General features: G+C 38.4%; 2 protein-coding genes across 13 annotated transcripts in view; both read right to left on the reverse strand.

The window, feature by feature from the left end:
- Positions 1–650: 650 nt before the first annotated feature.
- Positions 651–15,424, reverse strand: LOC119773636 (GRAM domain-containing protein 2A-like). The gene is made up of 12 exons (XM_038270697.1): positions 15,190–15,424; positions 10,284–10,412; positions 10,109–10,166; positions 8,116–8,188; positions 7,767–7,870; positions 6,607–6,696; positions 6,047–6,112; positions 5,897–5,962; positions 5,664–5,808; positions 3,840–3,939; positions 1,551–1,652; positions 651–1,113 (listed from the first exon to the last, which is right to left on the reverse strand). The coding sequence occupies exons 1-12, from the start codon at positions 15,225–15,227 to the stop codon at positions 1,098–1,100; spliced, it is 987 nt and encodes a 328-aa protein (XP_038126625.1). The 5' UTR covers positions 15,228–15,424; the 3' UTR covers positions 651–1,097.
- A 5,915-nt stretch (positions 15,425–21,339) lies between these two features.
- LOC119773645 (receptor-type tyrosine-protein phosphatase S-like) overlaps positions 21,340–27,240 on the reverse strand; it is a 116,735-nt gene continuing 110,834 nt past the window's right edge. For all 12 annotated transcript variants that reach the window (XM_038270802.1, XM_038270749.1, XM_038270773.1 and 9 more), the window contains 4 exons: positions 26,724–26,849; positions 25,836–25,990; positions 25,587–25,722; positions 21,340–24,134 (listed from right to left, as the gene is read on the reverse strand). In XM_038270802.1, coding sequence (XP_038126730.1) covers positions 24,066–24,134; positions 25,587–25,722; positions 25,836–25,990; positions 26,724–26,849 — 486 coding nt within the window. In that variant the 3' untranslated portion in view covers positions 21,340–24,065. The remainder of the gene's footprint in view (positions 24,135–25,586; positions 25,723–25,835; positions 25,991–26,723; positions 26,850–27,240) is intronic.

Below are 27,240 nucleotides of genomic sequence, written 5' to 3' on the forward strand. Positions count from 1 at the left end.
GAAAAATCAGTAAGGTTATATAGCAGTTCAGTTGAACTTGAGTCTGTTGTGAGGAATTTTCAAACATTGTTTATCTGTAAGAAAGGACATAATCTCAGTCAAGGAAGTGCCTTTAGTTCCTGCAACCAGGAAGGCTTTATCTGCTGTCTCAGTGTCATTCCTTAGTTTACATTAAAGCCGTCTAGTTTTTCTGCACTTGGAAAAAAAATCAGTTTTGCTATAAGGTGCTCAGACAAATTTCAATATGTTATTATCATACTTTAGTGGCCTCCAAGAACTCCCACCCCTATGGTTTTAATTAAAAAGTTGACCATACACAAAGGCATACCTTGTTGGCGACGAAGACCTTTAAAATGCAGATTGAGCTATTTACCTACTGTTCTAATTTGTTTATTCTGATGCCTACCTACATTTAACAAACAAAAACTGAAATTTACTGTTGGTACAGTGTTTTTTTATTTTATTTACAATCACAGTTGTAATTATTTTTGGCTCACGTCGGGGTGGGGGGGGGTGGGGGGGGGGGGGGGGGGGGGGGGGGGGGGGGCTTGGTGGAAGTTTGAAAAACAGAAAGTCTTTTGTAACCACAATGACGATTTATTTTGTTCTACCTCTGACTTTTCAATAAAAACATTTGGAAAATAAATAAATAAAGTTGTCTAGTTAGGCTTTAATGTCAACTGAGGCAGATTCAATATATATTATGGATGAAATATGCACACTAAAATTGCATCTGTTTTGGCTATATTAAAATTAATCAACTTAATTTAACATCTATTTTACAATAAAAACATACATTTGTTCCATTTACATAATTCATACAGTATTGGGTTAAAACATAGGAGGTCTTTCACAGGATTTACTTGGTAGTAGAAAGTCTTGTTACACCTTGATACTGGTAGTCCAGGTCTAAACCCGGTTCAAACAACCCGGAAGTGTCATTATCCTTAGCTGTAAAACATCCGAATTAAACACTAGTTTACCTTCTGTTGTGAAAGTATCTGTATGCAATACTGAATAAAAATATTTTCCACATAAAAAGGAGTTTCGTACAAAATTCACAAGGTTCCTTATTGAGATGCTGCTAGATGAGGTGGTTATGTCTCCTGGTACCTGGTGGGGAAAAAAAAAAGGGGTAATCTTTTACTTGGAAAATATTAAATGCAAACATTGTTAAAATACATTTTATGATATATGGTTGCAGACAAAAACAAAAAAAACTGAATTTTCCCATCTTACACTTCTTTTAAATCTGCAGGTGTAAATGCTCAACTTAAAAGAGAAAAGTGCAAGGTCTGACACCAGATTAACTGTTGGGATTTAATAGTTTCCATTTTGTTGTTTCAGCTTACTGTACCAGTACCCACATTACACCCTGGTAGGTGTGATTGTCTGGAATGCACTAACTTTTAACGTTTGCCGTCAACCAGTAAGGCTACTTCCCCCATATCTTATTGTGATCAGCAGGTGCTAATTGTTTAAAAACCGGTTTGAGCCAACTCACTTTTTTCTCCCTAACCTCCTTCTTGTGTTCGGGTGGCTGTACTCACTCTGTGTATTGCGAGGTCAGGGCTCCCAGAGAGCTAAGCTGCTTTTCCAGAGCCGTGATCCTCAGCCCGATGTAGCCAGATACCAAGAGCAGCAGCAGCATTCTGGAAAAAGAACAGAGCATATCATGAATGCATGCCTCGGATTCTGCAAGCTGCACTCAGAGATATAATTTTACAAGCAGGGTGAAATGCCTGAGAGAATCATGCTGATTTTACCGACACTAAGGTATCACTTCTATCTAAGTAGAGCACGAGTAAAAAAAATCTTGTTATATATCATCATCACAGGGTTTCTTCCTCGCTTCGGCGCTCTAAGCTGATCCAGTAATTCAACATACCAGCTGAGGTGTCTAGGCTTGTTTCTGAATTCAAAAATACATCTAACATAAAGCAAAACTTTTTTTTTTCTTCTTTACAGAGAAGAAAATAGAGAGCAGTCTAACAGAATACTCTCTATTTTATGTAAGGTTTTTCCTTTTACAGAAGATCTGAGCTTCCTCAGCTAAGTGCTCATAATGTCTGCTTCTGCATAACATGAAGCCTGTCTACGTAATAAAAGTTCAGTAGGTAAAAAAAAATCTGAAGGAGTTGGAGAATGTTGACATGCGACATGCAAACCGTTTGGTTTCCAGGTTAAACCGACTCATTATCAAGTATTTTATGAAAATGTTTGTTTCTACATTAAAATATAGTATGGCAACAGTGAAGTAGCAGAAAAGGGGAAACACTTCAAAATGTATGCAATTACTTTATTCTGATACACCTACATGAAAGTTTACAGCCCCCCTCAATTACCTAATTATTAGAGTCCTGATATATAAATGCAGCTGTCCTAGAAACACGTTTTCTTTTTTTTAAGAGGCAAGGCAAGGCAAATTTATTTGTATAGCACAATTCAGTACAAAGACAATGCAAAGTGCTTTATATGATTAAAATATAGGAAAATAAAACAGAATCAAAGCAAGTAGGAAAAATTTAAAATAAAATAAAAAATGAAGAAACAAAAAAGAATATTAAAAACAGTTGCACTAAAGAAAATGAAAAAGTTGAACTAATGATGTTTCAGTTGAACTGTTTAACTAGAACAGTCAAAGGCCCAGGTTTCGAAGAGAAACTTGGTAAAGAAGAAAAAATTAAAAGCAGCATCATGAGAGGGGACCCTGCAGACAGGTCAGAGAGAATACTGAAACATTTAAATATTGAAGGCTTTGAAAATCAGTCCATCACATGAAAATTTGAAAAACGAAAACAAAAAAATTGGACAAATGGGATACATTGGGGCAAAAGCAGGCAATGCCCCCTTAACAAATGCCTTGCCCTCTCAAATCAAACCATAATGTGGGTGTTTCTAAAGTATTTATTTTATTTCCTGTGGTTATTCTTATTATGTTCAAATTAGATTAATGATACAGTGGATTATCTAAATAAGTGGTCCTCCTAACTGTCAATCATTCTGGTGATATATTTACTTAAGGCCGTCCTTTGTGTTCGTCCCCATTTTGACTTACCCGTGGCGAGTCTGACATAGTGGAAAAAATACAAATCTTTTGGAAAGTAATCTTTCCAAAAGATTGACAAGTATGAGCGATGCAAAAAACGTTTTTACAACGCAAGCAACTTTCAAACAGAGTGTATAAGAAATGGCCGTATTTTATAGGCATTCTCTCTCGGTTGCGGGAACAGGGTTGTGTACGTGGATTTTTAGAGAAAAACAGATTGCACGTTAGCAGAGGGAAATATTAACATCGCAACTAGAACTGGCAAAAATCTGTTAAGGTATTCAGTCAAAGTCCTATTTCTTTTACATTATTTTATTTTAGCAGAAAATAAATCCATTGAGATTTGGTATCTCTCTTACAAGGATGTCCTGGCCTTTGTTTGTGATGTTCTTTGAAAAAACAATCTCTCTAATCTTTCTAATTAAACTAAAGTAATGAGGGGAACAACATGTGACCTGATTCTAAGTAATAAATTGTTTCTGTTCTATAGAGAAACTGAAAGCAAATAAAAATGTTTGACAAGCCTTTTAGGCAGCTACTTACTGGAGAAGATGAATTTGTGCCTTAGGGTTGGAATGTAAATATGTCAGTTAATCAGTGATGTAGGGAGGGTTAAAGTATGTGATTTTTAATTAAACTAAAGAAAGTTTACTCTTGAAAAGCCCAGCCCTACAAAAGAGCATATTTTACTCTCTAGAGAGAGTAAAATCTTCAATTTGAGTATCTTTTACTCAGACGATTCCCCTGTGTAGTGGTCAGAACTGTAGCAGACCTCTGTAGTATTACTCACAGGAACAGGAAGATGTAGACGACAACTCGGAGACTCAGGATTTCTCTGGAGAACAATAATGGCCCCACTTTTTCAAGGAACCAACACATCCATGACCCAGCTGCCAAACAGAATGAAACCATAAATAATAATGATAATAAAAAAAAATATAAAGGCACACAGTGTCATTGCGAGACTTCACATTTATAAACCAGTTGCTTACTCTTTAGGCAGTAATGGGGCTAACAAGTCTGCACCTGACAGTGAAGTTGTGTAAATAAAGAAGTAAAGCCCATGATCCAGCATTAAACCACACATAAATATTTGATTCCAAAAGGGATAAGATACAAATAGCAGAAAACAATATAAATGGTCACTGAAGATCGCAGTAGAAAGACAGAGACAGACAGGTAATTCAGTAGAGCAGGACGGTGGGGTTCTATTGAGCAGCTGCATCATTTGCCCCCATCTGGTTTTCTGTTAGTTGTGCGGTACTTCCGCACAAATCCGTTCATGTCTGCTCATCACCCTTGGTGAAATTCTATTTAGGCTCAAAAAGGATGATCTTAGCACCATCAGGATGGACAATTGGTGTAAATAACCTTATTTTATAATGATTACAACATGGCATAAAATGTGACAATGCCCCTATAACAGACTAGCTCAAATCCATTCCAATTTTATTTGTTAAGCACTTAAGAACAACAACAGCTGACCAAAGTGCTGCACAGAAAAAACAAATAAATAAAACATAAAACAGTACAGATAAAAACTAAAGAGCTAAAACATGGGTGAAAATAACATTCACAAAATCAATAAAATTGGGTAAAAGATAAAAGGAATAAAAGATTAAAAAAAAGAGTGAAAACTAAGAAAATAAAAATAAAATAATGCCCACTATCTTGCTAGGTGTTAAAGCCAAAGAGAAAAGGTGGTTTTTGACCGGAGATTTAAGAACTGTCAGAGGAGACAGTCTGATGTGCTGAGGCAGGTCATTCTAGAGCTTTAAAGCTGCAACAGCGAAAATGTGGTCCCCTCTGAGCATCCGCTTAGTTTTAGGCTCTCTGAAGAGCAGCTGACCAGCCGAACCCGGAGAGCGACTAGGTCTATAAGGGGCACAGTGACGCAAGCCCATTGCGGGATTTAAAAGCAAATAAAATAATTTTAAATGAATTCTAAAATGTATGGGCAGCCAGTGGACTGAGGGTAAAAAGAGGGAGATGCGCTCATACCCAAGTGTGCCAGTTAAAAGGTGTGCTGCAGCATTTTGAATCATCTGGAGACGGTTAGATGGAGGAGGCACTAACCCCCACATAGAGGGCATTGCAATAACTCAGCTGAGTGGTAACAAACCATTTCAAACTGTTGCCTTGAAAGAATTGGCTTTATTTTGGCCAGCTGCCCCAAATGATTAAAACTTGATCCAACAACTGTCCTGATCTGGCTATCAAACTTCAGATCAGCTTCCAGTTTTACCCCCAGGTTAGTGATGACTGGTTTTATATGTTGGGCCAAAGAGCCCAGATTTATTCCAGTGGTGTCACCAAAAACCATCACTTCAGTATTTCTTTCATTAAATTTACAAAACTTCAGAGACATCCAGGCCGTTGTGTCTTAAAGTGGGGAAACTTTCTTTTTAAGAGGGACATAAATTTGACTGTCATCTGCATAGTAATGGTAAAACAATCCCATGCAATTTAAATATGGGAGCAAATAGAGAGAGAACAAGATAGGACCCAGGACCGAGCCCTGGGAAACACCACATGACAAAGGAGCAGAGGAGGAAATAGAGTCACCAAGGCTGAAACAGAAAGTTTGATCAGTCATTTACTCTCATTTAGTCACCTTCACTATTTTCGTTTATGAAGCTGCTATCTTGTGTCGAGCTCCATGAGTCGTTTGCATCGGTACCTTCATCCTCTTTCTGAGCGACGCTGGTGTTAAGATCAACGTGGTCAGAACCGTCCTCTAAACTAGAGAAGCTGGAAGCCTGTAGACGAGCATACGGGAAGGCTGAGAATCATTCTGTGTTCCTTCTTGATTTATACAGCCTAAAGTTTCCTGGGCTGTAGACTCACCACGTCATGCTCAGCTTCTAACTCTAGAGAGGACAGGTAAGGTCTCTCCTCCTTTGGACTCTCCTCCTAATGCAAAAAAAAAAAAAAAAAGTTTTTAAAAACGATGTGACGAATCGATGTGCTCATGAACTGGGAGGACATTTAGTTTACCTGACAGCAGAGGCTTTGGAGGAGTCCATAACAGAGACTATAGTTCCTCAGTGACGCAAAGAAATACTTAAAGACAGAGAGAAAGAGTTCATTGGGACTAAAGTTGGTGGATGAGTTTTCTCTGCAAAGTTAAATATAATTTTTACTTTTTTATCTTTAATTGATTTGTTTAGTTAGAGCTAAAACAATAGAGTCTGGTGTTAATTACTCCTCTTGATACAGAAATGAATTTCTAACCTTGGTAGATTGACGTTAGATAAAAATGTGCACCGCCACCACCAACGCTCCCACAAACATACATTATTTTATATCTACATTAAAATTCCAAACTGCAATAAAATGAAATAAAAGCAACTCAAACAGGTACTAGACTCATAATAAGTGGCTTTCATCCTAACTATTAAAGCACTAAAGTTCTATACTCTGTTTAACTCATTACCATTAGATGTTTCTTCTGGGATGACTTTATATTTTTCTCATACACAAAGCACTGCAGGGCTCAAAGTTCTCTGAATAGAAAACTAAACAATGTGGTTCTGAATGTGTGTGCAGAGCCTGACCTTCTCTCCACTGGATGTTTGTACAGATAGCACAGACAGAGTTGGGTTATGTTTCTTTATCTTCTCTATTCTTGAAATAGCAATCACCACCTGGAATAGGACAGAGCAGGTCAATTCTGGATGCCATACTGCATTTGAGTCATACATGAGCTGATCGAGCAAGCTAAACCTCACAAAGGTAAACTAAGCCAATATAAAAAGCAGTTTTATAAGTGATGGCTCCTTTTATCAAGGGAAGAAAGTATCCAGACCATCCAGGCTGTAAGTGAAAAAGCCATTTCCTACAATACTCAGTTGAGCCTCTCAGAAGGAATGGTTTTATTGTTTATCAATAGTTCCTTTTAAACCCCTGTGGAAAAGTGTAGCCCATTATGCTTTGCTCTTTGTTTCAATTGTTGTTGTTTTTTTGTCTTTGTTATGGTCTTATGGTCAAGTCGAAGAATCTTAAATCATATTTGAGGTAAACTTACTAAGCCAGTTGAAAAACCCATGGGACCTAATTATATTTCTCTTTGCTCTGCTGCATAAATGGGCATTTATTGAAGCTTTAGAATGCAAACTGATGGATAAGCATTGTCCTGCAGGATGTTTTGCTATAGAGTAGTGGATGTTGGACTGGGTTCCTTTGTAACCTACTGTTCAGATAGTTAGAAAATTTGAATAATGGTAGAGTGACAATAGATATGGGAAAACAGCTGAAATATGCAATGGTAAAAACCTTTATCACTGCACCAAACTTTATCTGTTTTCAATCTTTTAACTTGACTTCATTTCAAAAAAAAAAAAAATCCCTCCTAACAGTGAGGGTTTTTATCAAATCAACATTTTTTAAGATGTTTTTTTTTTTTTAGGTTAAAGGTAGATTAAGCAAAAACTAATCATAAGCTGACCCACATTACTATATTAAAAATGAATGTCTTTTTGGTTAGTCTGATGCACTATGAACATAAATAGAGGTCTAAGAACATTAGTTACTTATGATAGTATTCTCCGTATAAAGGATTTTAATTAGTAAATTACATCACCGAAATTTATTTAAGTTTCTGTACACAAAGATGTTTTGCTCTTTGATGCTTTTTCTTTTCTAAATGAGATCAAAATGATTTTTTTATCATGTATATATCACATATATTTGATCAAAAATGCATTAAATAAGTTACCTTGGTTTCTTTAAGCAATACAGACGAATAGAAACACAGATTGTTGTCCGACACATAGAGTTTTCCATGATACAGAACTTCTCTCTGCAAGGCACAGGTGAATGCTGCAACAACACAAGCATAAAGAGTCACCGGGGCAACATTAGCACCTCTGCTAAAGCATTTATCCACACAAAGTGTTTCAGCTCTGCATCCTCTGTGGAGGATTTGCCAATCGAACTAATTAAGAGGCTAATGATTGGGAAATTAAGACAGCAGAGATAACTGGAAGAAAAATCCAGATTGTGAGGTGATTTCCATAATCAGTCTCAGTAAAAAAGTAACAAACTCTGATGGTGTGACCACTCACCATGTGTCAGATTTTCCTCCTTAGGGATCTCTGGAAACAGCTTGTGGAAGGTTTTATTGTACTTTATAAAGCTCTAAGGGGGAAAGAAAACACAGCTGAGATTTGTGCATGTTAGTTACATTGTTTAAAGGCTGTTCAACACATAAAATGGGTTCTTTACTAGAACTGAATTGAAGAGGAAGCAGAAACACTAGTTACAGTATGGTTCTTAGATCTTGATATAGGTCAAGCAAACATCCCACGTATCTAAGATCTCTACCACCACCTGAAGGGTCACTAACTGATTTTAGATATCAGGTAGTGTAGATATCTAGCCTGGATAGTGCTTTATTGTTTTATTGTTCACACAGAGATACCGGCTACCTTCCAGTATTGTAACCTGATGTACACAAAGGGTCTCATTTATAATAAACTAAAGTGGAGCTGGTCAGAGGTAAATTACTTAATGTTAAATACTGGATACATACACATTTTAACATTGCTTAAAAAAAAAGTACCCAAATAATCTGGGCTGCACTCCTACTGGGTAATCTTCTATTTTCTTCCAGTGTCATTATATACTTTAATTTTTCTATAACGAAAACTTGAATTGAAGTTTAAAGTCCAGCATTTATATGTTTTAATATTTTGTATCATATTTTCATTCGGTTTTCTTATTTTACATCAAGTGATGAAATTCAATTTTTCAAATTCCACATTAAACCTCATTTTGTGACGTGTTTTATAGTCTGAAAATGTTTATATAATAGGAAGCCCCAAAACAAACAGCTTTTTTACTAGATTTTTGTTCAAGTTTTCAGAAAAAAGAACATTAAAATAAATTTACTGTTCATAAAATAGTTTTTGAATGGGAAGGAGCCTTGGAAATAATGTCAACTTCAGATGCCACACATATATATATATATATATATATATATATATATATATATATATGCAGTTACAAAATAACATGATGTTCTCCATCAGGGCATATTGGAAAAAAAATGTATTAATCTGAACTGAATCAGGGCTAGCAAACCAGAGTGTTATAAATACGAACTTGGCTTGGATGCAGAATTAAAGGCCTGCAGGTCTTTTTACATCTACAGCCCTATTAAGGTTGGATAACAGCTTTTCATTTAGGCTAAAATATGATTTTGACTGTCCATTTGCTGAAATTGGGGTTTTTGTCCAAGTGTGTTTCTGTGTTTGTGATTATTAAAGATGAACAACGTGAAGATTTATCATTTAAACACCTGGCCATGTTTGGAACTAGGGCATTTTAGTCCAAGGTAACTCTGGAGGAGCTGTAGAGATTCACAGCATACGTGTGAGAATACTTTCACAGGACAACTGTTAGTTGTGCCATCTACAAATGTGGCCCTTTTGGAGGAGTGGTCAAAGAAACCCATTGCTGAGGGTATACTGGTTGTAGTACTAATTTTTAAATTCTGAATCTATTATAATAATAATATGATTTTAATCTGTCTTCCATTTTAAGTTCAAGTCAGTGTCTGCACAGAAAAGGGTAAGGGTATGACAAAAATAAATATTTATGTACCTTTGTTATTGAATGGTTTATAATTTATTGAAATGCGTCAAGCTTAAAAATAAGACCTGAGTTTTTTTTAATAGATTAATACAAACTGTAGCCAAAAAATGCTTTTAACATTTAACATAATAACTTTCTTTGGCGTTTTGGTTTTCAGCCTTGGTGTCCTAAATTTCAGACATTTTTTTTTTTCATTTTGGTGCATCCCAACTTGTTTGTGAAGTACTAGTAAGTTTAGAAAATAAAATCTTTACATTTTTCTATAACATAAATGCTTAAACAGGTATTTAAAAAGCTTCTAGTATCGTAAATCCCAACTAGACCAAAATATCTGGGCAATAGCTCTTTATAGCTTTAAACGGTCATGCAATCAGTTTGAATAATTGCTTCCTTTTGCAAAGAAAATGCTTCAACATACTGAGTGAATAAAAAAAGTTATGGATCTTGTTTAGAGAGGCTTACATGAGAGATGAGGAGCCTGTCAGATCTGCCAATATAATCTTCAGCCATGATGTGATTCCTGAAGTAATAAAGAATTTAGTTTAATTTGGAAGTACAGCATCAAAACCTTACAATAATTTGTCCTCTCTCTTTTTATTTTCTGTCTTTGTGGTGTTCAATGGGCTGTGTACAATACCTTAAGCTTATTCCAAAGCTTTGATTTAGCTGCCTGGCTTCAGATTCAAAATTTCCTAAACTCAAGCTCCGGCTTGCTTTCTTACAGTTGTCTCTTCTCTTGACAAGAGGGGTTAAAGAATCCACGCTTCTAGTACAGGAGAAAAAAATGTCAAAGGGATGATCCAGCTTTCTGAATGAGCCTCACACAATACAGATCGATATGAAACAAGGTAAAGAGATGAAATCACTGATGGGAACACAATGTGTAGCCATTTTTACAGGCATCAGCATAGATTAAAGTGGTTCCAGTGTGCTGACAGTAAATACCATTTCATTACCTTCAGCTTTGCTGCTCTGTCTCAGAAAGGAGAATTGGTTCTTTGTTCACAAACACCTTGTTAAAATTGTAAACAGGTAGAAGAGTGTTCATTTTTGTAAAGCAGTTTAGTCTATCTTTCAGCTACAAAGGCTTTTTCGTTTCAGGGTCAGTAACAGTCCAAGTTTCAAACCTCCAACCTTCATGGTTGCTGAAAGAAGCAAATACTACGCTCGGTAACTATTAGGAAACCGCATGGCAGTTACAATTCCTGATCACTGGTATACAAACTATAGACCAACTTGAAACTTGTAGAAGAAATAAAAGGTTTTACTGTTATTATACATAATGTACAATATTATTTGGATTACCAACATCTCTTTAGCATCAACTTGTATTGTTGAAAAAGAGCATTAAAGGAACGATGAGCCTCTGACATAAAAGCCAGCTTCAAAAGATGTTTTCCCTGCATTTCACAATACAAACACAATAGTTAGCTGAATTTTCAGTTTTTTTGTTTGTTTGTTTGTTTTTAGGTGTCCTGCTTTGCCCATATAGCTCTGGGAAAAGATGCCCCAGAGCTAGATGATAGCCCAAAAGCTTTGCTTTTACAAGCAGAACATTATGACTGTTGCCATAATGTTCTGCTTGGTACTTGTATATTTTGGGAGTAAAATTAAATTCGATAAACACGGAGACGGAAAGGGAGGAGAGAAAAAGGAGGGGATATAAACTAAGAGAAGAGAGAAAGAGAGACAGGAGAGTGCATGAAAAGAGAGGAAATAAAAAAAACAAACAGAAAAAATAGACAACACAGAAGATATGCAGTAAATGTAGTAGTCTGAAACTAGTACTGTAGAAGTCTGCTTCCATACCTGTATGAGACAAGAGGGACAGAAAACAGAGAACAGAACAGCGGGGGGAAAAATTATGACAACATACAAACAAAGTAAACATTAAAAAAAGCTTCAAGAGCGGCAGAAATCTCTTAGATAGCCATGTGTGTAGAAGGCAAAACCTATGATAATTAGACAATATTATTTAGGGTGGTATAGAGATGCAGCTTAGTATTTAGCGAAAAAAGTGGGGATCCAGGTGAAAAAAGGGTCCCAGCATTCTTTCACACCTCGCCCACACCTCTAGCTTGTCCAACTTCACGAGTTGTTTTCCGCAATTGCGGTCATAAAAACAAAACAAGCCGGCCTCATGTCTGCGGCATTGTCTGCAGTGACCTACAATTTGGGAGAGTTGCAGCAGAGTGTCTGCGGAGGGGGCGGGGACGTCTTTTTGTTCACTGGACACCTACGCAGACAACCTAGTTTCGAAGTATAGATCAGCCTTAAGGGTGAAAGAGGCCAGGGGGCCTAGGTTTGGTCAGCAGCCACCAGAAATGAGACAGCTCAACCTGACAAGCAGACAAAGAAAATTCACATTCAACCAGTCAAATTCACACATTCCCACCCTTAAACTCATTCGGACATTTACAAGCACTCAATAGAGATGAAAACAGGGGTAGACATTAAACATATTCTTACAGTCCTCATACATACACCTCCCGGGTCTGGGGGTCAATCTGCCTATGGGAAAGAGGCTCATAGACCCAGTAATGGGGCAGACAAAACGAGGGCCTGGGACGGGGCGTTACCAAATGGTGGAGGGCAACAACGGGGCTCAGTTCTTGCCCAAACATCACCCCAGACTCACTCTCAGGAGGGAACCCACCCCAGACTCACTCTCAGGAGGGAACACACCCTCTGTGGGTTCCTCTCCCAGCCTATTCTACACCCTCTGCCAAGGAAGCATGGCACTAATCACCAGGGGCAGACCACAACCCACATTCCCCCAGCCCCCCCCCCCCCACTACTCCACAAACCTCAAATCCCAAACCCCAACTCCATTAACCAGTCCCCCACATGATATATAGGGAGAGCCAGTCCCTGCAAAAAAGGCCATGGATGGGGTGCAGATGCGAAAGAGCAAAGGACTCCCTTCCACGCATAGAGCAGACCAGCTAGTGCAACATGATCTTACACTTAGGGGCACCATGTCCAGATGACCCCCAGCGTCCAGCCAAGCCCAGGGCCCGCCACGGTCAGATCAGGGAACAACCAGTTTTTATAACCAACTTGTTGAGGCAACTAGTCAGAGCTGTGGCTGCAAGGTTGTCGGTGCATGTCGCAGCAGCAACCCTCGAACACACTAGTGGACACCAACGATGAGGGAAGCTGTCAAGTGGAAGAAGGAGTCCTATTGGGCTTTATTGACCAGTGGGACCCAGAAGCAGCTGATGTGTACTGGCAGTCAAAATGGCAGATGGCTCGACTGATCACTGAGGCAAAAACTTGGGCGTGGGAAGAGTTCGGAGAGGCAATGGAGAAAGACTTCTGTACGGCTTCGAAGCTATTCTGGTCCATAATCCAGATTCTTAGGATGGGGGAGCAGTGTAGTACCAACATTGTTTATAGTGGGAGTGGTGGGCTGGTGACCTTGACTTGGGACGTCATCTGTCGGTGAGCGAAGTACTTTGAAGACCTCCTTAATCTCACTAACACATCTTCCATTGAGAAGCAGAGCCTGGGGGCTCTGGGTCTGGTTCTCCCATCTCTAGTGCTGAGGTCACTGAGGTGGTTAAAAAGCTCCTCAGTGGCAAGGTCTCAGGGGTGATTAGATTCGCCCTGATTACTCTGGGTGTTGTGGGGCTGTGTTGGTTAATGCAACCTAATGCAACATTCCGTGGACATAAGGGGCACTTCCCCTGGATTGGCAGACTAGGGGTGTGATTCCCCTGATCGGTGTCAGAGCCTGGTCCAAATTGTCTGCAGTAAGTCGGACTCGTTTCCTGTAAGGGTTGGACTCCGACAAGGAGTCACGATTCTGTTCATAACTTTTATGGACAGAATTTCTGGGCGCAGCCCAGGTGTTGAGGGTATCCATTTTGGTGACCTTAGGATCGCATCTCTCTGGTATTCGCAGATGATGTGGTTCTATTGGCTTCATCAGGACGTGATCTACAGCACTCACTGGAGCGGTTTGCAGCTGAGTGTGTAGCGGCAGGGATTAGGATCAGTGCCTCCAAATCCGAGACCATGGTCTTGAGCCAGAAAAGGGTAGAGTGTCTTCTCCCAGTTGGGGAGGATGTACTGCCCCCAGTGGAGGAGTTTAAGTATCTTGGGGTCTTGTTCCCAAATGAGGGGACAATGGAGCGGGAGATCGACAGGTGGATTAGTGCGGTATCTGCTGTGAAGCCTGCACTGTACCGGTCTGTTGTGGTGAAGAGAGAGCTGAGCCAAAAGGCAAAGCTCTTGATTTATCGGTCGATCTACATTCCTACCCTCATCTATGGTCATGAGCTTTGGGTCCAGACTGAAAGAACGAGATCCCGGATACAAGCGGCCTAAATGAGTTTTCTCCGCATGCCTAGCCTCTCCCTTAGAAGTAGGGTGAGGAGCTCAGTCATCCGGGGAGGACTCAGAGTAGAGCCACTGCTCCTCCACATCGAGAGGAGCCAGTTGAGGTGGCTCAGGCATCTGTTTAGGATGCCTCCTGCATGTCTCCCTGGTGAGGGGGAGACCCAGGACACACTATGTTTCTCAGCTGGCCTGGGAGCTTCTTGGGTTCCCCTAGAGGAGCTGGCCCAAGTGGCTGGGGAGAGGGGCGTCTGGGCCTCCCTACTGAAGCTGCTACCCCTGCGACCCAACCCCGCATTAGCTGAAGAAGATGGATGGATGGATGGATGGACATTCAACCCTTTTTTCAGGTTTACATAACTAAAATCAGTTTTCAACCAAAAAACAAGGTCCTTGTTTTTTTGTTTTTTTTTTTATTACAATGCACCTTTAGCAGTAGGTGAAAGAAAGAGACAACAACACAAACAACAATTCACATTAAAAAACTCAGTATTGGCAGCATCATGCAGAGGTCCACCTTCCAGCTGGATAGCAGCCCAAACAGTCAAAATGAAATGGATTAGCATTACAAAGCAGTTTTATGGTTTACATTGGTCAATTCAAGTCCTAATCTCGTGAAAAAAAAATCCATAGAATTAAGGATGGATTAATACATCTTGGCTACTTGAAAAACATGAATGAGCGAAGTACTAAAACAGAAAGAAACACCAAACAAAACACAGGCAGCTGTTTTTTCCTAGAAATCTAATTTAACTTAGTCTGGTTATAAAGGGTAATTCATCACTGATGCACACTGTACATTTTAGACATGTAAATAAACCTCCCTCCTTTCCATTGTCATATGTCAGTTTATCCCTTAAAATCACAGTAAAATGCACTAAAGTCAGAGGTTATGTAAGAAAACTCATACAAGGAATAAAAATAAGAAGTTTAGCAGAGAACTGCCTCTCTGAGTTGTTGCCAGTCCCTCTGCAGTCTCTGGGCAACAGCAAGGATCTCTAGAGGTTGGTTTCACTTTGCAAACCGAGCAACAGAATCTGGTCACCATGCAATATTCGTTGCATCATTAGCTATATAAGATAAATCTCATAAAAGTCAAAAAGCCCAAGGAAAGCATAGCGGTTCAAATACAACGAGTAAAAAGTGAGGAGAAAAAAAAACTGATTTATAATTAGATTGATTAAAAATAGGGAAATACTCACGAATTGTCCCCTGAGAGGTTTCTGTTTATCTGAGTCATGATTAAAACCAATCTCGAAATTTAAACCCAGAAATCAGTGTTAACAGCTGTCAACAATAAGTGAGGGTTATCTATCAGTGCAACCCAGGATGGCTCTCTGTGTTTGAGTCTTTCGGGTTTCGTTTTTCCCCCTGAAAGTCGCTTGGAAATAAGCAGCAATAGAAAAGACAGCCTACTGTAGTTCACGGGATGCAGGTAAGGAAGCACTCTGTAAAGTAAACCAATCAGAGCAGGCCGCTTTAGAGTAAATCAGCGCAGGTGGGCGGGGCTTGTCTCACACGCGACTTCACAGAAGGTATGCAGAGATATCGGTGAGGGTTCACATGACAGGCAGTCACGCAGATGTTAGTATTTTTAACCTGCCTGCGCAGATAGGAATCAGTCTGAAAGATCGAGAGCTCACATACAAACAGAGTCGGTGACTCAACAGTTTTTGTAAGGTTTACATGTAGCTTTTCCCATTTACGCTGCGTCTGTTCACACCCATGCAAGGGTGGCCACCCTTAGCCAATCATTGGCCACCCCCACCATTTTTTCCCTCTAATACAGACGGTTAACCTGACAACAGCCAGATGCATGTCTCGCTCCGCCCAGCTAGGCGGAGTGAAACATGCATCTGGCTGTTGTCAGGGTAACAGACGGTGGCATCAGTAATACTCTGAAGGGGAAAGTTCAAACTTATTTAACATAAAAAAAATTTCATATATAAACAACTACTTGACAACATAAACTAACTATGCACATCAATATACAAACATTAAAGATGATAGATACAGAATTCATGTTCTTTTTAGAAGTAAAATCTGAAATATTTAGGGTAAAGAGAAAATTATGCACCTCTGCAAGTCATCTAGGAGTCTTCAGTGAAATCACAGATAAATAACTACTTAATAATAACATAAAAATTCATAAAATGTTGATGTTAATAGATTTCTATAATTATTTTTTGCAGAATGATTATCGATAAAAGTAGGTAATGACAATTGAAATATGTTCGTCTCAAAACTCAAACCTGAAAGAATTACTGAAAGAAGTACACTAGGCCTATCCCTTTTATTTACACAGCGTAGATGTTTAAATATATGTGTCTATTTGTTAGCAAAGGCTGCAGGAAAGTAAAGTTTGTCTTTATTTAAAAAAAACATGGATGTTGTGCTTGTTCCTGTTGGAACAGTGTAGATTGACCCTGAGCTACAATAAGCTACATCACAGACTGATACATTAATATAAATAATAATGGGTCAGCCTGTGATGTAACTTACAGTCAGTCAAAACTGCTTTGATTTCTGAAAGGATAAAAATATTTTTTGTCTTTTTTCTATTTATTTTCCATATATGTGACTATATGGATAGGGATTGTTAGTATTTCTAAACATAATTGATAGTAGAAAGAAGTTTTTAATTTTTACCACTGATTTTCACTCGGACATTGCAGGAATATTATGAAAATATGAAAAGGAAGTTTAAAACCACTTTTTAGTCCAACTATTTATCCTTACCTGACTGAAAAAAAACATCTCGACACCACATTAGGCAGCTTTTTTATTTATTTATTTATTATTTCACAAAGGGTGATGTGTACTTTTGCATGTTGGTCTATAACGTCAATATAAGACGTCTCTGACCAAAGCAGCCTGCTACATTTGTTGGCTGAGTCCAAATGGGTTGTAGCAAATTACTTACACTATGTCAATAATATTTTTCTTTTGCCACTCATCCATAACTGCCAGGTGTGTGGAGTAAATGACTAAAAGCTAACTAGCAGGTTCTCCCAGCTAAGCTTTCATGCAAAAGTTCATTCCGAAAACTCACAAGAAGAGAAAAGACAATTAGGAGAAATGAATTGAGACAATTACTTGGTCTTTGGCGCTCAGACCTCGGCAGGAAACATAGCGCTTAATTTTGATAGATATGGATGAACAGGGGCAAAGAATAGGGCTGTTTCCCCCCAGGCCTGAAACTGATGGTGGAGTGGAGATAGATGAAGTTCAGTCTGTAGACTGCTGGTTAGCAAGATGGTATGCTGAGCTTTATGGGGAGATCCAGTGGACTGCGTGAGCTGATACTAGAGCTTCACTCAGGGACCTGGAGGATGGATGTCCAGTTTGGATAACACAGCTTGAGACAACCTGTCCATGATGAGCAAGCATGAAGCGACAATGGAGAGGAAAAACTCCCGGTTGAGAAGAAACCTCTGTCAGAACCAGGCTCAACATTGCGGTCTTCTGCCGGACCGGTTGAGATAAGACAGGGAACGCAGTAAGAGTTCGAGTGGAATGACACTCTAATGAAGCTTTAGCTACGATGGTGGAGGAGGGGCTGGAGGTGGGTCGAAACGTTGTCATCTGAATGAAGTCACACAGCGCATCCACAGCCTGCGCACAGGAGCAGACAAGTGCAGATCGGAGGCCTTTTAAGATGAACTTTGGATGCTGATTGGCTTTCATGGAGGTTTGGTCCAAGACTGATTGGCTGTGTCGCAGGTGGATGTTAGAGAGCAATCAGTTTCTTCAGTTGAATTTCCACCTAGGCTCCATTTGAAAAGACATTGAACATGATTTACGTCCAAACAACGTGTGCATTTTGTTGAAAAGTGGAAGTTGAAAAGTTGTAATTTTTAGAAAACCTGGTTTGGAATGTGTTTTCAACGTTGGACTAAAGTGGGACAAAATCAGATGGACCAAACACAGCCCGATTTTAAACAATGATTTTTGGACTAAAACAAGATTATGACAGACTGCTCGATTTAGCCTAAAAACCAACGTCTAAATCACATCTGGTGTTTGGGGCTGTTTAACTGCCAATTATTGATTACTTTATTGGTCTACTGAAATAATTAAGCTATCATATTTTTGTAGCCGTACAGTTATGTGTTACTCTTATAAGTGTATTTCATTTACAAGCTTTGAACAGCTCTGACCTGCCTGCTGTTTTTCTTGGTCTTCGTGAGGATTTTTATTTACTGATAGTCTCTTCCAAATCTCCAAAAGGTCTTCTCAGGGCAACTGTGTTTATGCAGAGATAAAATTCCAGACAGATGGTCTCTGTTGACTATTTGAATCATTTTGAAGGCTATTTATCTACAATATCTGATTCAAAGGTATCAAATTCAAAGGGATAAAAAAAATACACACTTTATTTTTTCAGGTATATTTTACAATATCTTTTTATATTTTGAAGATCTTTTGATTTTTGTAATATTTGAGTTGTACATTTTTTTGACTTTGTTGTATTGTGCTACAAAAATGAAATAAACCACACTGACTGAGGTTAAAGATCTAAGGATAAATTATATAAATTTGACTGAGACTGTCATTGTGATGAAAGAGTGTTTGACCAGCTTTTTCAAAATTGAATGTCAACATCCATTCAATCTGGTGACATAGAGCAAGAAATTATCTAACATGAAGGACCTTGTGCATGAGTGTTTGGGTGATTTACATGGAGAAATTCATATTAACAGCCAGTTGTATGAATTAATTAATCATTACAGACCTTTCAGCAGGAGGGGATCCAATTTGCCTCAATATGAGAACCTTTGAATTATGTTTTTTCACAGCAACAAGAAATGTTCATGTAGCATATCTTAGTGGAAGTAAAGAGCAGATATGATTTTCAAATTGCTAGTCCTGGTTCATTTACACTTAACATAAAATAACAGAGTTCTCATCATAACAGCCTGGGTCTTAATTCATTCTAGACCACAAGACTCTGAACACATACACTAAAACTTTAATGCACTGATAACAATATTTCGTCAAAACCTTGTTTTATTGCGAGACACACCGATTGTTGCTGTCGATGATTTTGTATCTAAAAAGCTTTCTACAGAGCGTACTGTCTGTTAGGAATGAAGTGCAGCAGGATTTCAATGTTAAGATACTTATCTGTGATTCATGGAGAGAAACACATGTTATGCAGATGCTGGTACTGTACCTGGAGTCTTTCCTGCATTTTCCTAGATTCTTCTCAACAGCAGGAGGTAGAAAGGTCTTCCTCTCTTAGCGTCAGCGATAGAATACAGAGAATCCGTTCAACCTCGCATATCCAAAACAACAGTTTATATGATAGAGTTAATCAGACGTGCATTATTTATACAGTGAGGTTTTTCAACCTTATCTGGCCAAAGTTCAACACAGCAACCCAGCACCCATACTGGGACTCTACCTAGTAAAGAAATTCTTGTTCGTCTAGTTTCAGTTTTTTACTTGTTTCCTCGAAATGACCAGTCCTAAAACCTCGTTTTCTTAAAGACCTTGAGGAACTGTTAGAGGAAAACAGATCTAAATTTAATAAAAACAAACAGGAAAAAAAGAAACCAAAAAACCTAAACAAAAACATTCTTTTGTTGCCAGCAGGGAATGGCCATGGCACAATAGTTTGTGTTAAGAGATCAACCCTTCCCCTACATCTCATGTAGATTATAGAAAGTAAAACACACGCAGAGCTCAGTTGGGTTCATTATTTAACGCAGCAGGTTGGATCAGGCAGGGGTGTGTCAAGCCTATGAAGATAATAACAAATAACCCTCGCTATCACTGATGCACAGATTAACATTCCTGCTGTCTATAGTCTGCTGTGTGGGGCCTGTAGCAACTTTTTAAAGAAAGTGGTATAATATAGAAATCATACCCTGCTAGTATGAAAAATAGCTTAATTGCTCTTGTAGTTCCACTGTTTATGGCTACTGTTTATTAGCATTATCTTTTATTCATGTTTATTAAATTTATCTTCCAACTTTGAAATGCAAAAGTAAAAACAAGGAAACTAAAAGCCTCTTGCATTTATCAGTGCACTGTTGGCCAAAAGCCTGCAGCTTTCTGTTGTTTTATTTTACTTACTTTAAATGACAGATTTTCTTTAAATCATTTATACCATATCTTTAGGCCTCTATGGATAGATTTGTACTTTATACTTAATATTATTTTGCTTTCAGCAAAATTAAAGTAATAACAAAACATTTTGTTTTAAGTCAGGTCCCTATAAGCAGTTGACCGAAGTAGATTATGCTGCTTTGCATTCCTCCTGTGTTATGTGACTTAACAACAATTGGAAAGACAGTTTCTAGCCCAGCTGAAGGAAAGGGAAAGATCTGATTGGGTGAAAATAACTTTATTATCAGGCCTCAGCATCAAGGGTCATCATCATTTATCTTTTAAGGTTTAACTCCGAAAATATCAATTCAAATGTTTGCTTTAACATGCCCGAAAGTAACTAGATCTTATTATTTGTAGGTTTCTGAAATACTGAAACATTTCCTCAGTTGTTTTTTCTGTGGTGTTTCAATAGGTGAATGCTGTCTCATCTCTTGGACTTCTAAATAAGTTGTTTGAGGAGTAATCTTGCACCAAATAAAAACTTTCTAAATGACAGTTTTGTTAATACCAAAAACTTGATCTCTTTATTATAAATACATAAAACCAGATTCTTTGTAGTATTTTAACCAGACCCTGTTTTTAAATTATAAAGAGTTACAATTTTGTTTGTGCTGTTTTTTTTTTGCAGATTATATTTATTTATTTTATCTTCTTTTCACCCCATTATATAGATAAGTGTATAGAAACTTTGAAGCCTTTATAAAAATGTAAACAAGCTTTCCCCCCCTTAAAAAAGGCACAACTGTTGTTTCCTTAAACCTTTAGAAATCCTTTTAAACCAGCTTATAAACCATAAGAGGTCGGTCACAAATGTCATTATGTAGAAATGATGATGATTACTGTAAAGAATAATTTAAACAATTAAAAGAAGTTATAAGAAGGTATAAGTAAGAAGTTACATGTAATTTGAGTTATCTCCTTTTAACATAGTCAAAATGACACAACCTGTCATAGCCCTAGAATCGCTTAAGGAATCTCCACTATCTTCATTCTAGACACGAAAAGAAATCTGTCATCTGATGAGTAAGGAAATAAGAAAAAGGGTCAAATCTGTTCTAGAGCTTATTTAACACTTTTTAAGTGATAAGCAGCTTAAAAACATATTTTATTTTGCGAGCTAAATTAAATTCTGCTTTTATTAAGTCTATTAAGTCCACTCTAAGCTGACTTTGGCTCCATCTAGTGGATGAAAAGTGAACAGCACAGAAAGACAATGGGAATCAAGCAGCACAGAGTGCCGTATATCCAACCATCTGCTTTTAATACAAATTCAAGATACAATATCTACATCTATGGTTTGAAAGGAAAGTACAAGTACATAAGTGAGGGGTATGGCATCATCAGAGCTGGCCCACCACACGTTCATTATACATTTCACGTGTGCCTGTTTTATATATTTCTCTTGACACAATAATCATTAGAAATTGAAGGAGTAACATATTTTTATATATGTTCAAACATTGTCAAGACTCCAGGACCACACATAAGAGTTCATATGAGAATAAGTTTAGATTTAAACAATAACCTCTGAGGGTTTGTTGGTGTAAAATGTGTAGCTAGACGATTCATATCCCCTCCCTGTCATAAATACACCTGCTACTGTGTGCTTTCAAGCAAACTAAACACCAACAGCATATCACGTCTGCTCTAAATGTCGGATTTTTGCGATGCCCTGAACGCACCGCTGCGGGAGCTATGTATAGCTGGACTTTGGGAGATGGGGGGTCATAAGGGGCATCACTGTAAACCGTAAATAGCTCTGCCTCTATTGTACATCTCTATGACTAATCAGACATCAGTAGTTAGTATCAAATAGTACCCAACACTGAGGGCATACGTCCTCAATACAAAGCATATAATTAAAAAAAGCATAAAAAAATTGAAAAACAAAGAAAAAAAGCAACTTTATACTTTAACATTGACTTGCCAAAAAACAAACATTTTAATTAAAAAAACCCAACAAAATAACAAAATAGAATTAATATATATATTTTGAAAAACATATGAAATAAATACGACAAATTGAGCGAGAACAATAAGGCTTATTATTAAAGACGCTAAGTACATCATATCCGGTCCCACTTTATATACGCTGTGCTAGGATGTAAGGAACGGTACAGTGTGGGACTCTAGTGGCAGGCTGTATGTACAAAAGTGGTGGAACTGGCCCATATGTCTCCCACCGAGACTTTAATATGCTCTTTCAGCACTGAATCGGGTCGAGCTTGAATACGGTTCAAATTATGTAAAAGACGCACACTAACATTTTCACGCGAGTCGGAGCAGTTTACACCCACAGGTGAAGTTTTTAGCTTTTCTACAGATGGATAAATGAAACAAATGATATAAAAGGCTTTCTATGAAGGATTGGAAATGTACAGCCCCTTGCTAAAGTATTTTATCCACATTTTGTCTTCCTGCAATCACAACCTTTGATGTATTTTAAGAGGAAGAACCAACAACAGGTGCAGTAGTGGTAAAAAATCAAATGAAAATGAAGCTCAAGTTTCAGGATTTTTTTTTTTTACCTGAAAACTGGGTCATAAAGTTATATTTAGCTCCCATCAATTATAAATGTATTCACATATTCATATATATTATCTTGATTTATGCTGTTCCATTGTACAAATGTGCAATAAATTCCAAAAATGTGAATGGTTGAAGCATGACAAAAGGCAAACCAGTTCAAATGAATATACATATTTAAATACTTTAGCAAGGCTCTCTACCTCAAGCTTTCTGATTTTTAGGATTTTCTTCATTACTCCATTAGCAGTAAACTTAACAGGTAAAATATAAGACGGATTTCACTGCAATTCAAGTAGGAAACTGTCAGTGTAGGAAGATGATAATGACACAATGTCCATCCTTATCTTTAAGATGTTATGTTTTGCAACGCAACGCTTTGTAAACAAAGAATGAGCATCAAGCAGCATGTTGAAGAGAGGAAACTTGAGTCTGCATAAGGCAAAGGAAAACACCAAAACAAATACCTGCAGATATGAGAACAAAGAAAAGAAACAAACGGAAACATATAGAGCTCAGTTCTTCTGTTAGCGTTGCCTTCAATAAGCAACTCCTGAACAAGTGGGGAGACATTCAAGAGGAACCAGGAGAGGTGATGAACAAGGACGATAGCAAACAGCAAGCAGGACTTTTTTTGTCGATGAAGAATGCAGCAGATCCCTGTGAGCTTCCGGATGTGGCGGCCAATCAATGTGGCTCCAAGGTCAGCTGTGACTCAAGGTATTGTAAACCTGGGGAGGGACTTTTCTCGTACTGGTCTGTCGTGCTGGAAAACAAACTGGAGTCATGCCTCCTTATAGGCCCCAGTTGTTGCTCGAGCGGCGTGGTTTAGTCTTGGCACTGTGCATCTGGTGAAGAGCGTCCACCTGGGTCCTCAGGGCTAGCGGGTCAGTAGACGTCTTTGAAGTAGACTCATAGACACAAAGAAACGTTCACCTTGTAACTCCTTTTAGTACATCAAACTAATCGATATAAAGTTGAGGATAAAAAGCCCATTTCGGGTGCAGCAAATATCCAGGCTCTTTGTGTTTTTTATGGTTTTCACTTAAATCTTTTATGTATTTTACACACATAGAGTAGCGTAGCTCCTGTTCAGAAACCTTTTTGTATTTCACTGGTTCATACTTGAGATAGCTGACCACAACACACATGTATTTATACGTCCTTCACACTGGAACACTGAGGTAAGTATATGGATTACACATGGATAGTCTCCGCGCCCAGCAGGGAATGCACTGGTGAGCTTGGCTGCTGTTAAGGAACTGTTGTTGCTTTTGTCAGTAGTTGGTGAAGAATTGGTCCTTAAATCTTTAAATGTTGCCTCCAAGAAAAGTTGAGTATTGTTTCTGACCACCTCTCTCTCTGTTTCTCCCTCCTTCAATTTGTTTGCTGTTAGGTTGACGTCAAAGCAGAAAGTAGGATGTGTTGATTTCTTTTATGTTGCATAGTGGTCGAAGCTACCCAGGTACTCAAGAGCAGCCTGATAGCAGAACTGGTACTCATCCTGCGGGACAGAAAGACAGCTATGAATTTATTATGTTATGCCATTTATTCACTATATCTACATTACTTTTCTTTAATAGAAAGTTTTCTATCTATTAATTTTCATTTTTTACTTTTTTTTACTATAAATAACTCCATACTCAAGTGTTAAGCTTTTTTAGACAATTATCAAATACTTTTGAACAAATTCATAAAAAATGTTCAGCAGAGATTTTTTTTTTCGACACAAGGCTGCAGCATATAAAAGGTCATTTTAAAATGGTGGTTAAAAAAAATAAATACTGTAAATAAAACTATCCTGCTAAAGAAATTAATCAAGAATTGATGTCATTTAAAAAAAAAATTATATCCAGTTTCACATTACCAGTTACTGACAAACCCCTTCTAAAGCACCTGTCTGGCAACATGATGTAGGCTAAAAGATAATAAAAAAAACACATCAGAACCTAATCTAAAGAAAACCCAAAGATGAAACTGTTTTGGAGAAAAACAAAGTCATTGTCCTCTACTGGCCTAAGGTTTTGAGATTTAATTGAACAACAGGTAGATCCCTTATCCACAAATTAATAAAATAAAAAGTCTGATGAACACTGAAGTAGTAGCCTGCCAACCAAGCTACTCCAAGACTTCAACAGCAACTCATCCAGGAGGCAAGCAAAGGGCCAAGAACAACATCTACGCTGAAAAAAATAATGCAACTAGTTTTGGCATTTACTTAATCATATTTAGTTGTTTTATGTCCTACTGTGCTAACATGAAACAATTACGCCTAACTACTTAAGTGCACAAAGAGGCTGAAAAACCAAAACTAATGTTTTGGATTGGCCTAGTCAAATTCCAGACTCATATCTGATTAGGATCCAGAGAAATTCCCTTAAAGGTATAGAGGAGCTTCTTTTAAAAAAGCTCCTTTTATGTTAATTGTACAAAAATATTTATTACCTCTCGTTTGCTGTTCTGTTATAGAAGAAAACTTCTAAAAATTTTAATATGAGTAGCAAATATGTCTGATAAACTGGATTCAGGTAACACTTTGAAATGTTCTCAGAAATAAATGAGAAATTAATAAAAGCTGCTCTAAAGCAGTGAGAAATGAGAGCTTGATGCATGTAAATTAACCTTCAAAATCTTAAAATCTTCTCTGAATGTTACACTTCTTGGTCTCTATGTTTCTTCTTCAATCATAGAGTATAAACTTACAATTAGTCTTTAGATTAGAAATTAGTCTGGGGATTAGATGATAAAAAACACATTATTTATTGACTTGAATAAATAATGTGTTTATTATAATATATAATAATTATTTATTTATTGTGTTGAGGTTCTCCAAATTTTGAAATGAATTAAACTCTTTTGTGTTTAATCATGGATGATTTCTACGGTGCTGTCAGAAAGTATTTCACTTGAGGTCCCCTCACTATGCCTTCAGCTCATGTTGTGTGGTTTAGTTTACCTCAGTCTGCACCATAGCTGGTCTCTGTGTCCGCAGCATTTTGACAGTTTGGAAGATGTCCACGGCTCCCTCATAACGCATCCGCTCCAGTACAATGCTAAGAGTGATGAAGACGCCTGTCCGCCCCACACCAGCACTGCAGTCAGAGAAACCCATGTCAGAGCAAATAAGAGGGTGCCAGGCTCCAATCTGCTACACAGCTAAAGAGACACAATATCTTAAAAAAAAAAAAAAAACTTATTTAAATACCTGCAGTGAACGGTGATCGGTCCATCCTGGCCGAACTGCTCCTTGGTTTTATGCACTTGGCCAATGAAGTCGATGAAGCCCTCCCCAGATTTGGGCACGCCTTGTTCTGGCCAATCGGTGAACTGGAACTGACGTACTGTTCTGGACTGGCCGTCCTGCAGGAGTAGGCGAAGATAAGAGCAGGGAAGTTTCTTCAGAACACCTGAACACATTTCTGATTTAAAAGCAAATTTGATTTCTTTTCAACACATGATTTTTATCATGCATATACTGTTGATTCCAGGAGATCATTTCAAAATGACTATTTCGAGAGCCTCTAGCTTTATTGACTAAAGAGAGATGCTTTGCCAGGCAACATCCTTTTTTTCCCCCTGCTTCTAATGATTACTGTAATCTGACCCGGGATCAGTTAGCTGTGGTTAACTTGAAACTGTAACGTCAGTACGTCTGCTTCTGTCAGCCACTCAGTAGGCAATTACATCTTTTCTCTTCTGCTCAGCCTCTCCGACTCCCCTTTAATGGAGATCAATAGAGCATCTGTCAATGTGGCGTCACTGCAGGACAGGCTTAACGGGAGTTATCTATGACTGGCACATCCATGCACATGCACGCCCATGTTGTCAAGATAATCTGGAGACGGCATGGTTGAATGCATGGCCTGCGGCATCTTGTCAATAAACGGGGACCGGCTGTGGTGCAAACACACATGCGCATACAAAACACTCATTTAGCAACACACGCCGCGGGTCGATAGGACATGCTTCGCGTCACTGCCCTCTTTTTCTCTATTCCTCTCTATGTCAGAGGAATGGAGAAAAATTGAGGAGGAGGATGTTTCACAGTCTGGATGCAACATAGAAAACAAGGATTTTATAATCATCAACCCACCCTGGCGTCCGTCACTTTGAACTCCCGCAGGATGTACTGAGGCATGTTGTACTCCGCCATCGGGTCCACTACAAAGTACTGGTACCTGGCAGAGCGCTCGGCAGGCCAGTACTGGTGACACTTCTCCTAAGAGAGTAGAATACAACCAGACTTGAATTAATGGCGAACAGGACTGGGATCCTGGAAGGTAATAATAATAATTGAACAATAACTGCACTTTATTGATCTCACACTGGAGAAACTTACCACTGCATTTAACCCAGCCCCTTAGGGAGCAGTGGGCTGCCAGAGTGGGGCGCCCCGGGGAGCAGTGTGGGGTTAAGGGTCTTGCTCAGAGACCCAGAGTGGCAGTCAGTGGGAGTGGGGCTGGAACTCAGAACCTAAAATTCCAAGATTTATGCCATAACCACTAGGCTGCCACTCCCCAAGGTGTGATGCTTCCAAGTATGCTGCTGTACCTTGGACAGCTTTAATAACTTTAATTTTATTTGATCTAAAATAGGGTTCTGTGTGACAG

This window comes from Cyprinodon tularosa, unplaced genomic scaffold, assembly GCF_016077235.1.
Source record: "Cyprinodon tularosa strain WSP-4 unplaced genomic scaffold, ASM1607723v1 ctg12, whole genome shotgun sequence".
In the NCBI taxonomy this organism is placed as follows: domain Eukaryota; kingdom Metazoa; phylum Chordata; class Actinopteri; order Cyprinodontiformes; family Cyprinodontidae; genus Cyprinodon; species Cyprinodon tularosa.

What these genes read in the sequence shown, in the direction of transcription:
- LOC119773636 (XM_038270697.1), bottom strand. Translation starts at nt 15,227, where the DNA reads ATGACTCAGATAAACAGAAACCTCTCAGGGGACAATTC. An exon ending in AAACATCCAGTGGAGAGAAG is followed by an intron (nt 6,113 to 6,606) that starts GTCAGGCTCTGC and finishes TCTGTCTTTAAG; the next exon opens with TATTTCTTTGCGTCACTGAG. An exon ending in TAGAAGCTGAGCATGACGTG is followed by an intron (nt 5,809 to 5,896) that starts GTGAGTCTACAG and finishes GCTCGTCTACAG; the next exon opens with GCTTCCAGCTTCTCTAGTTT.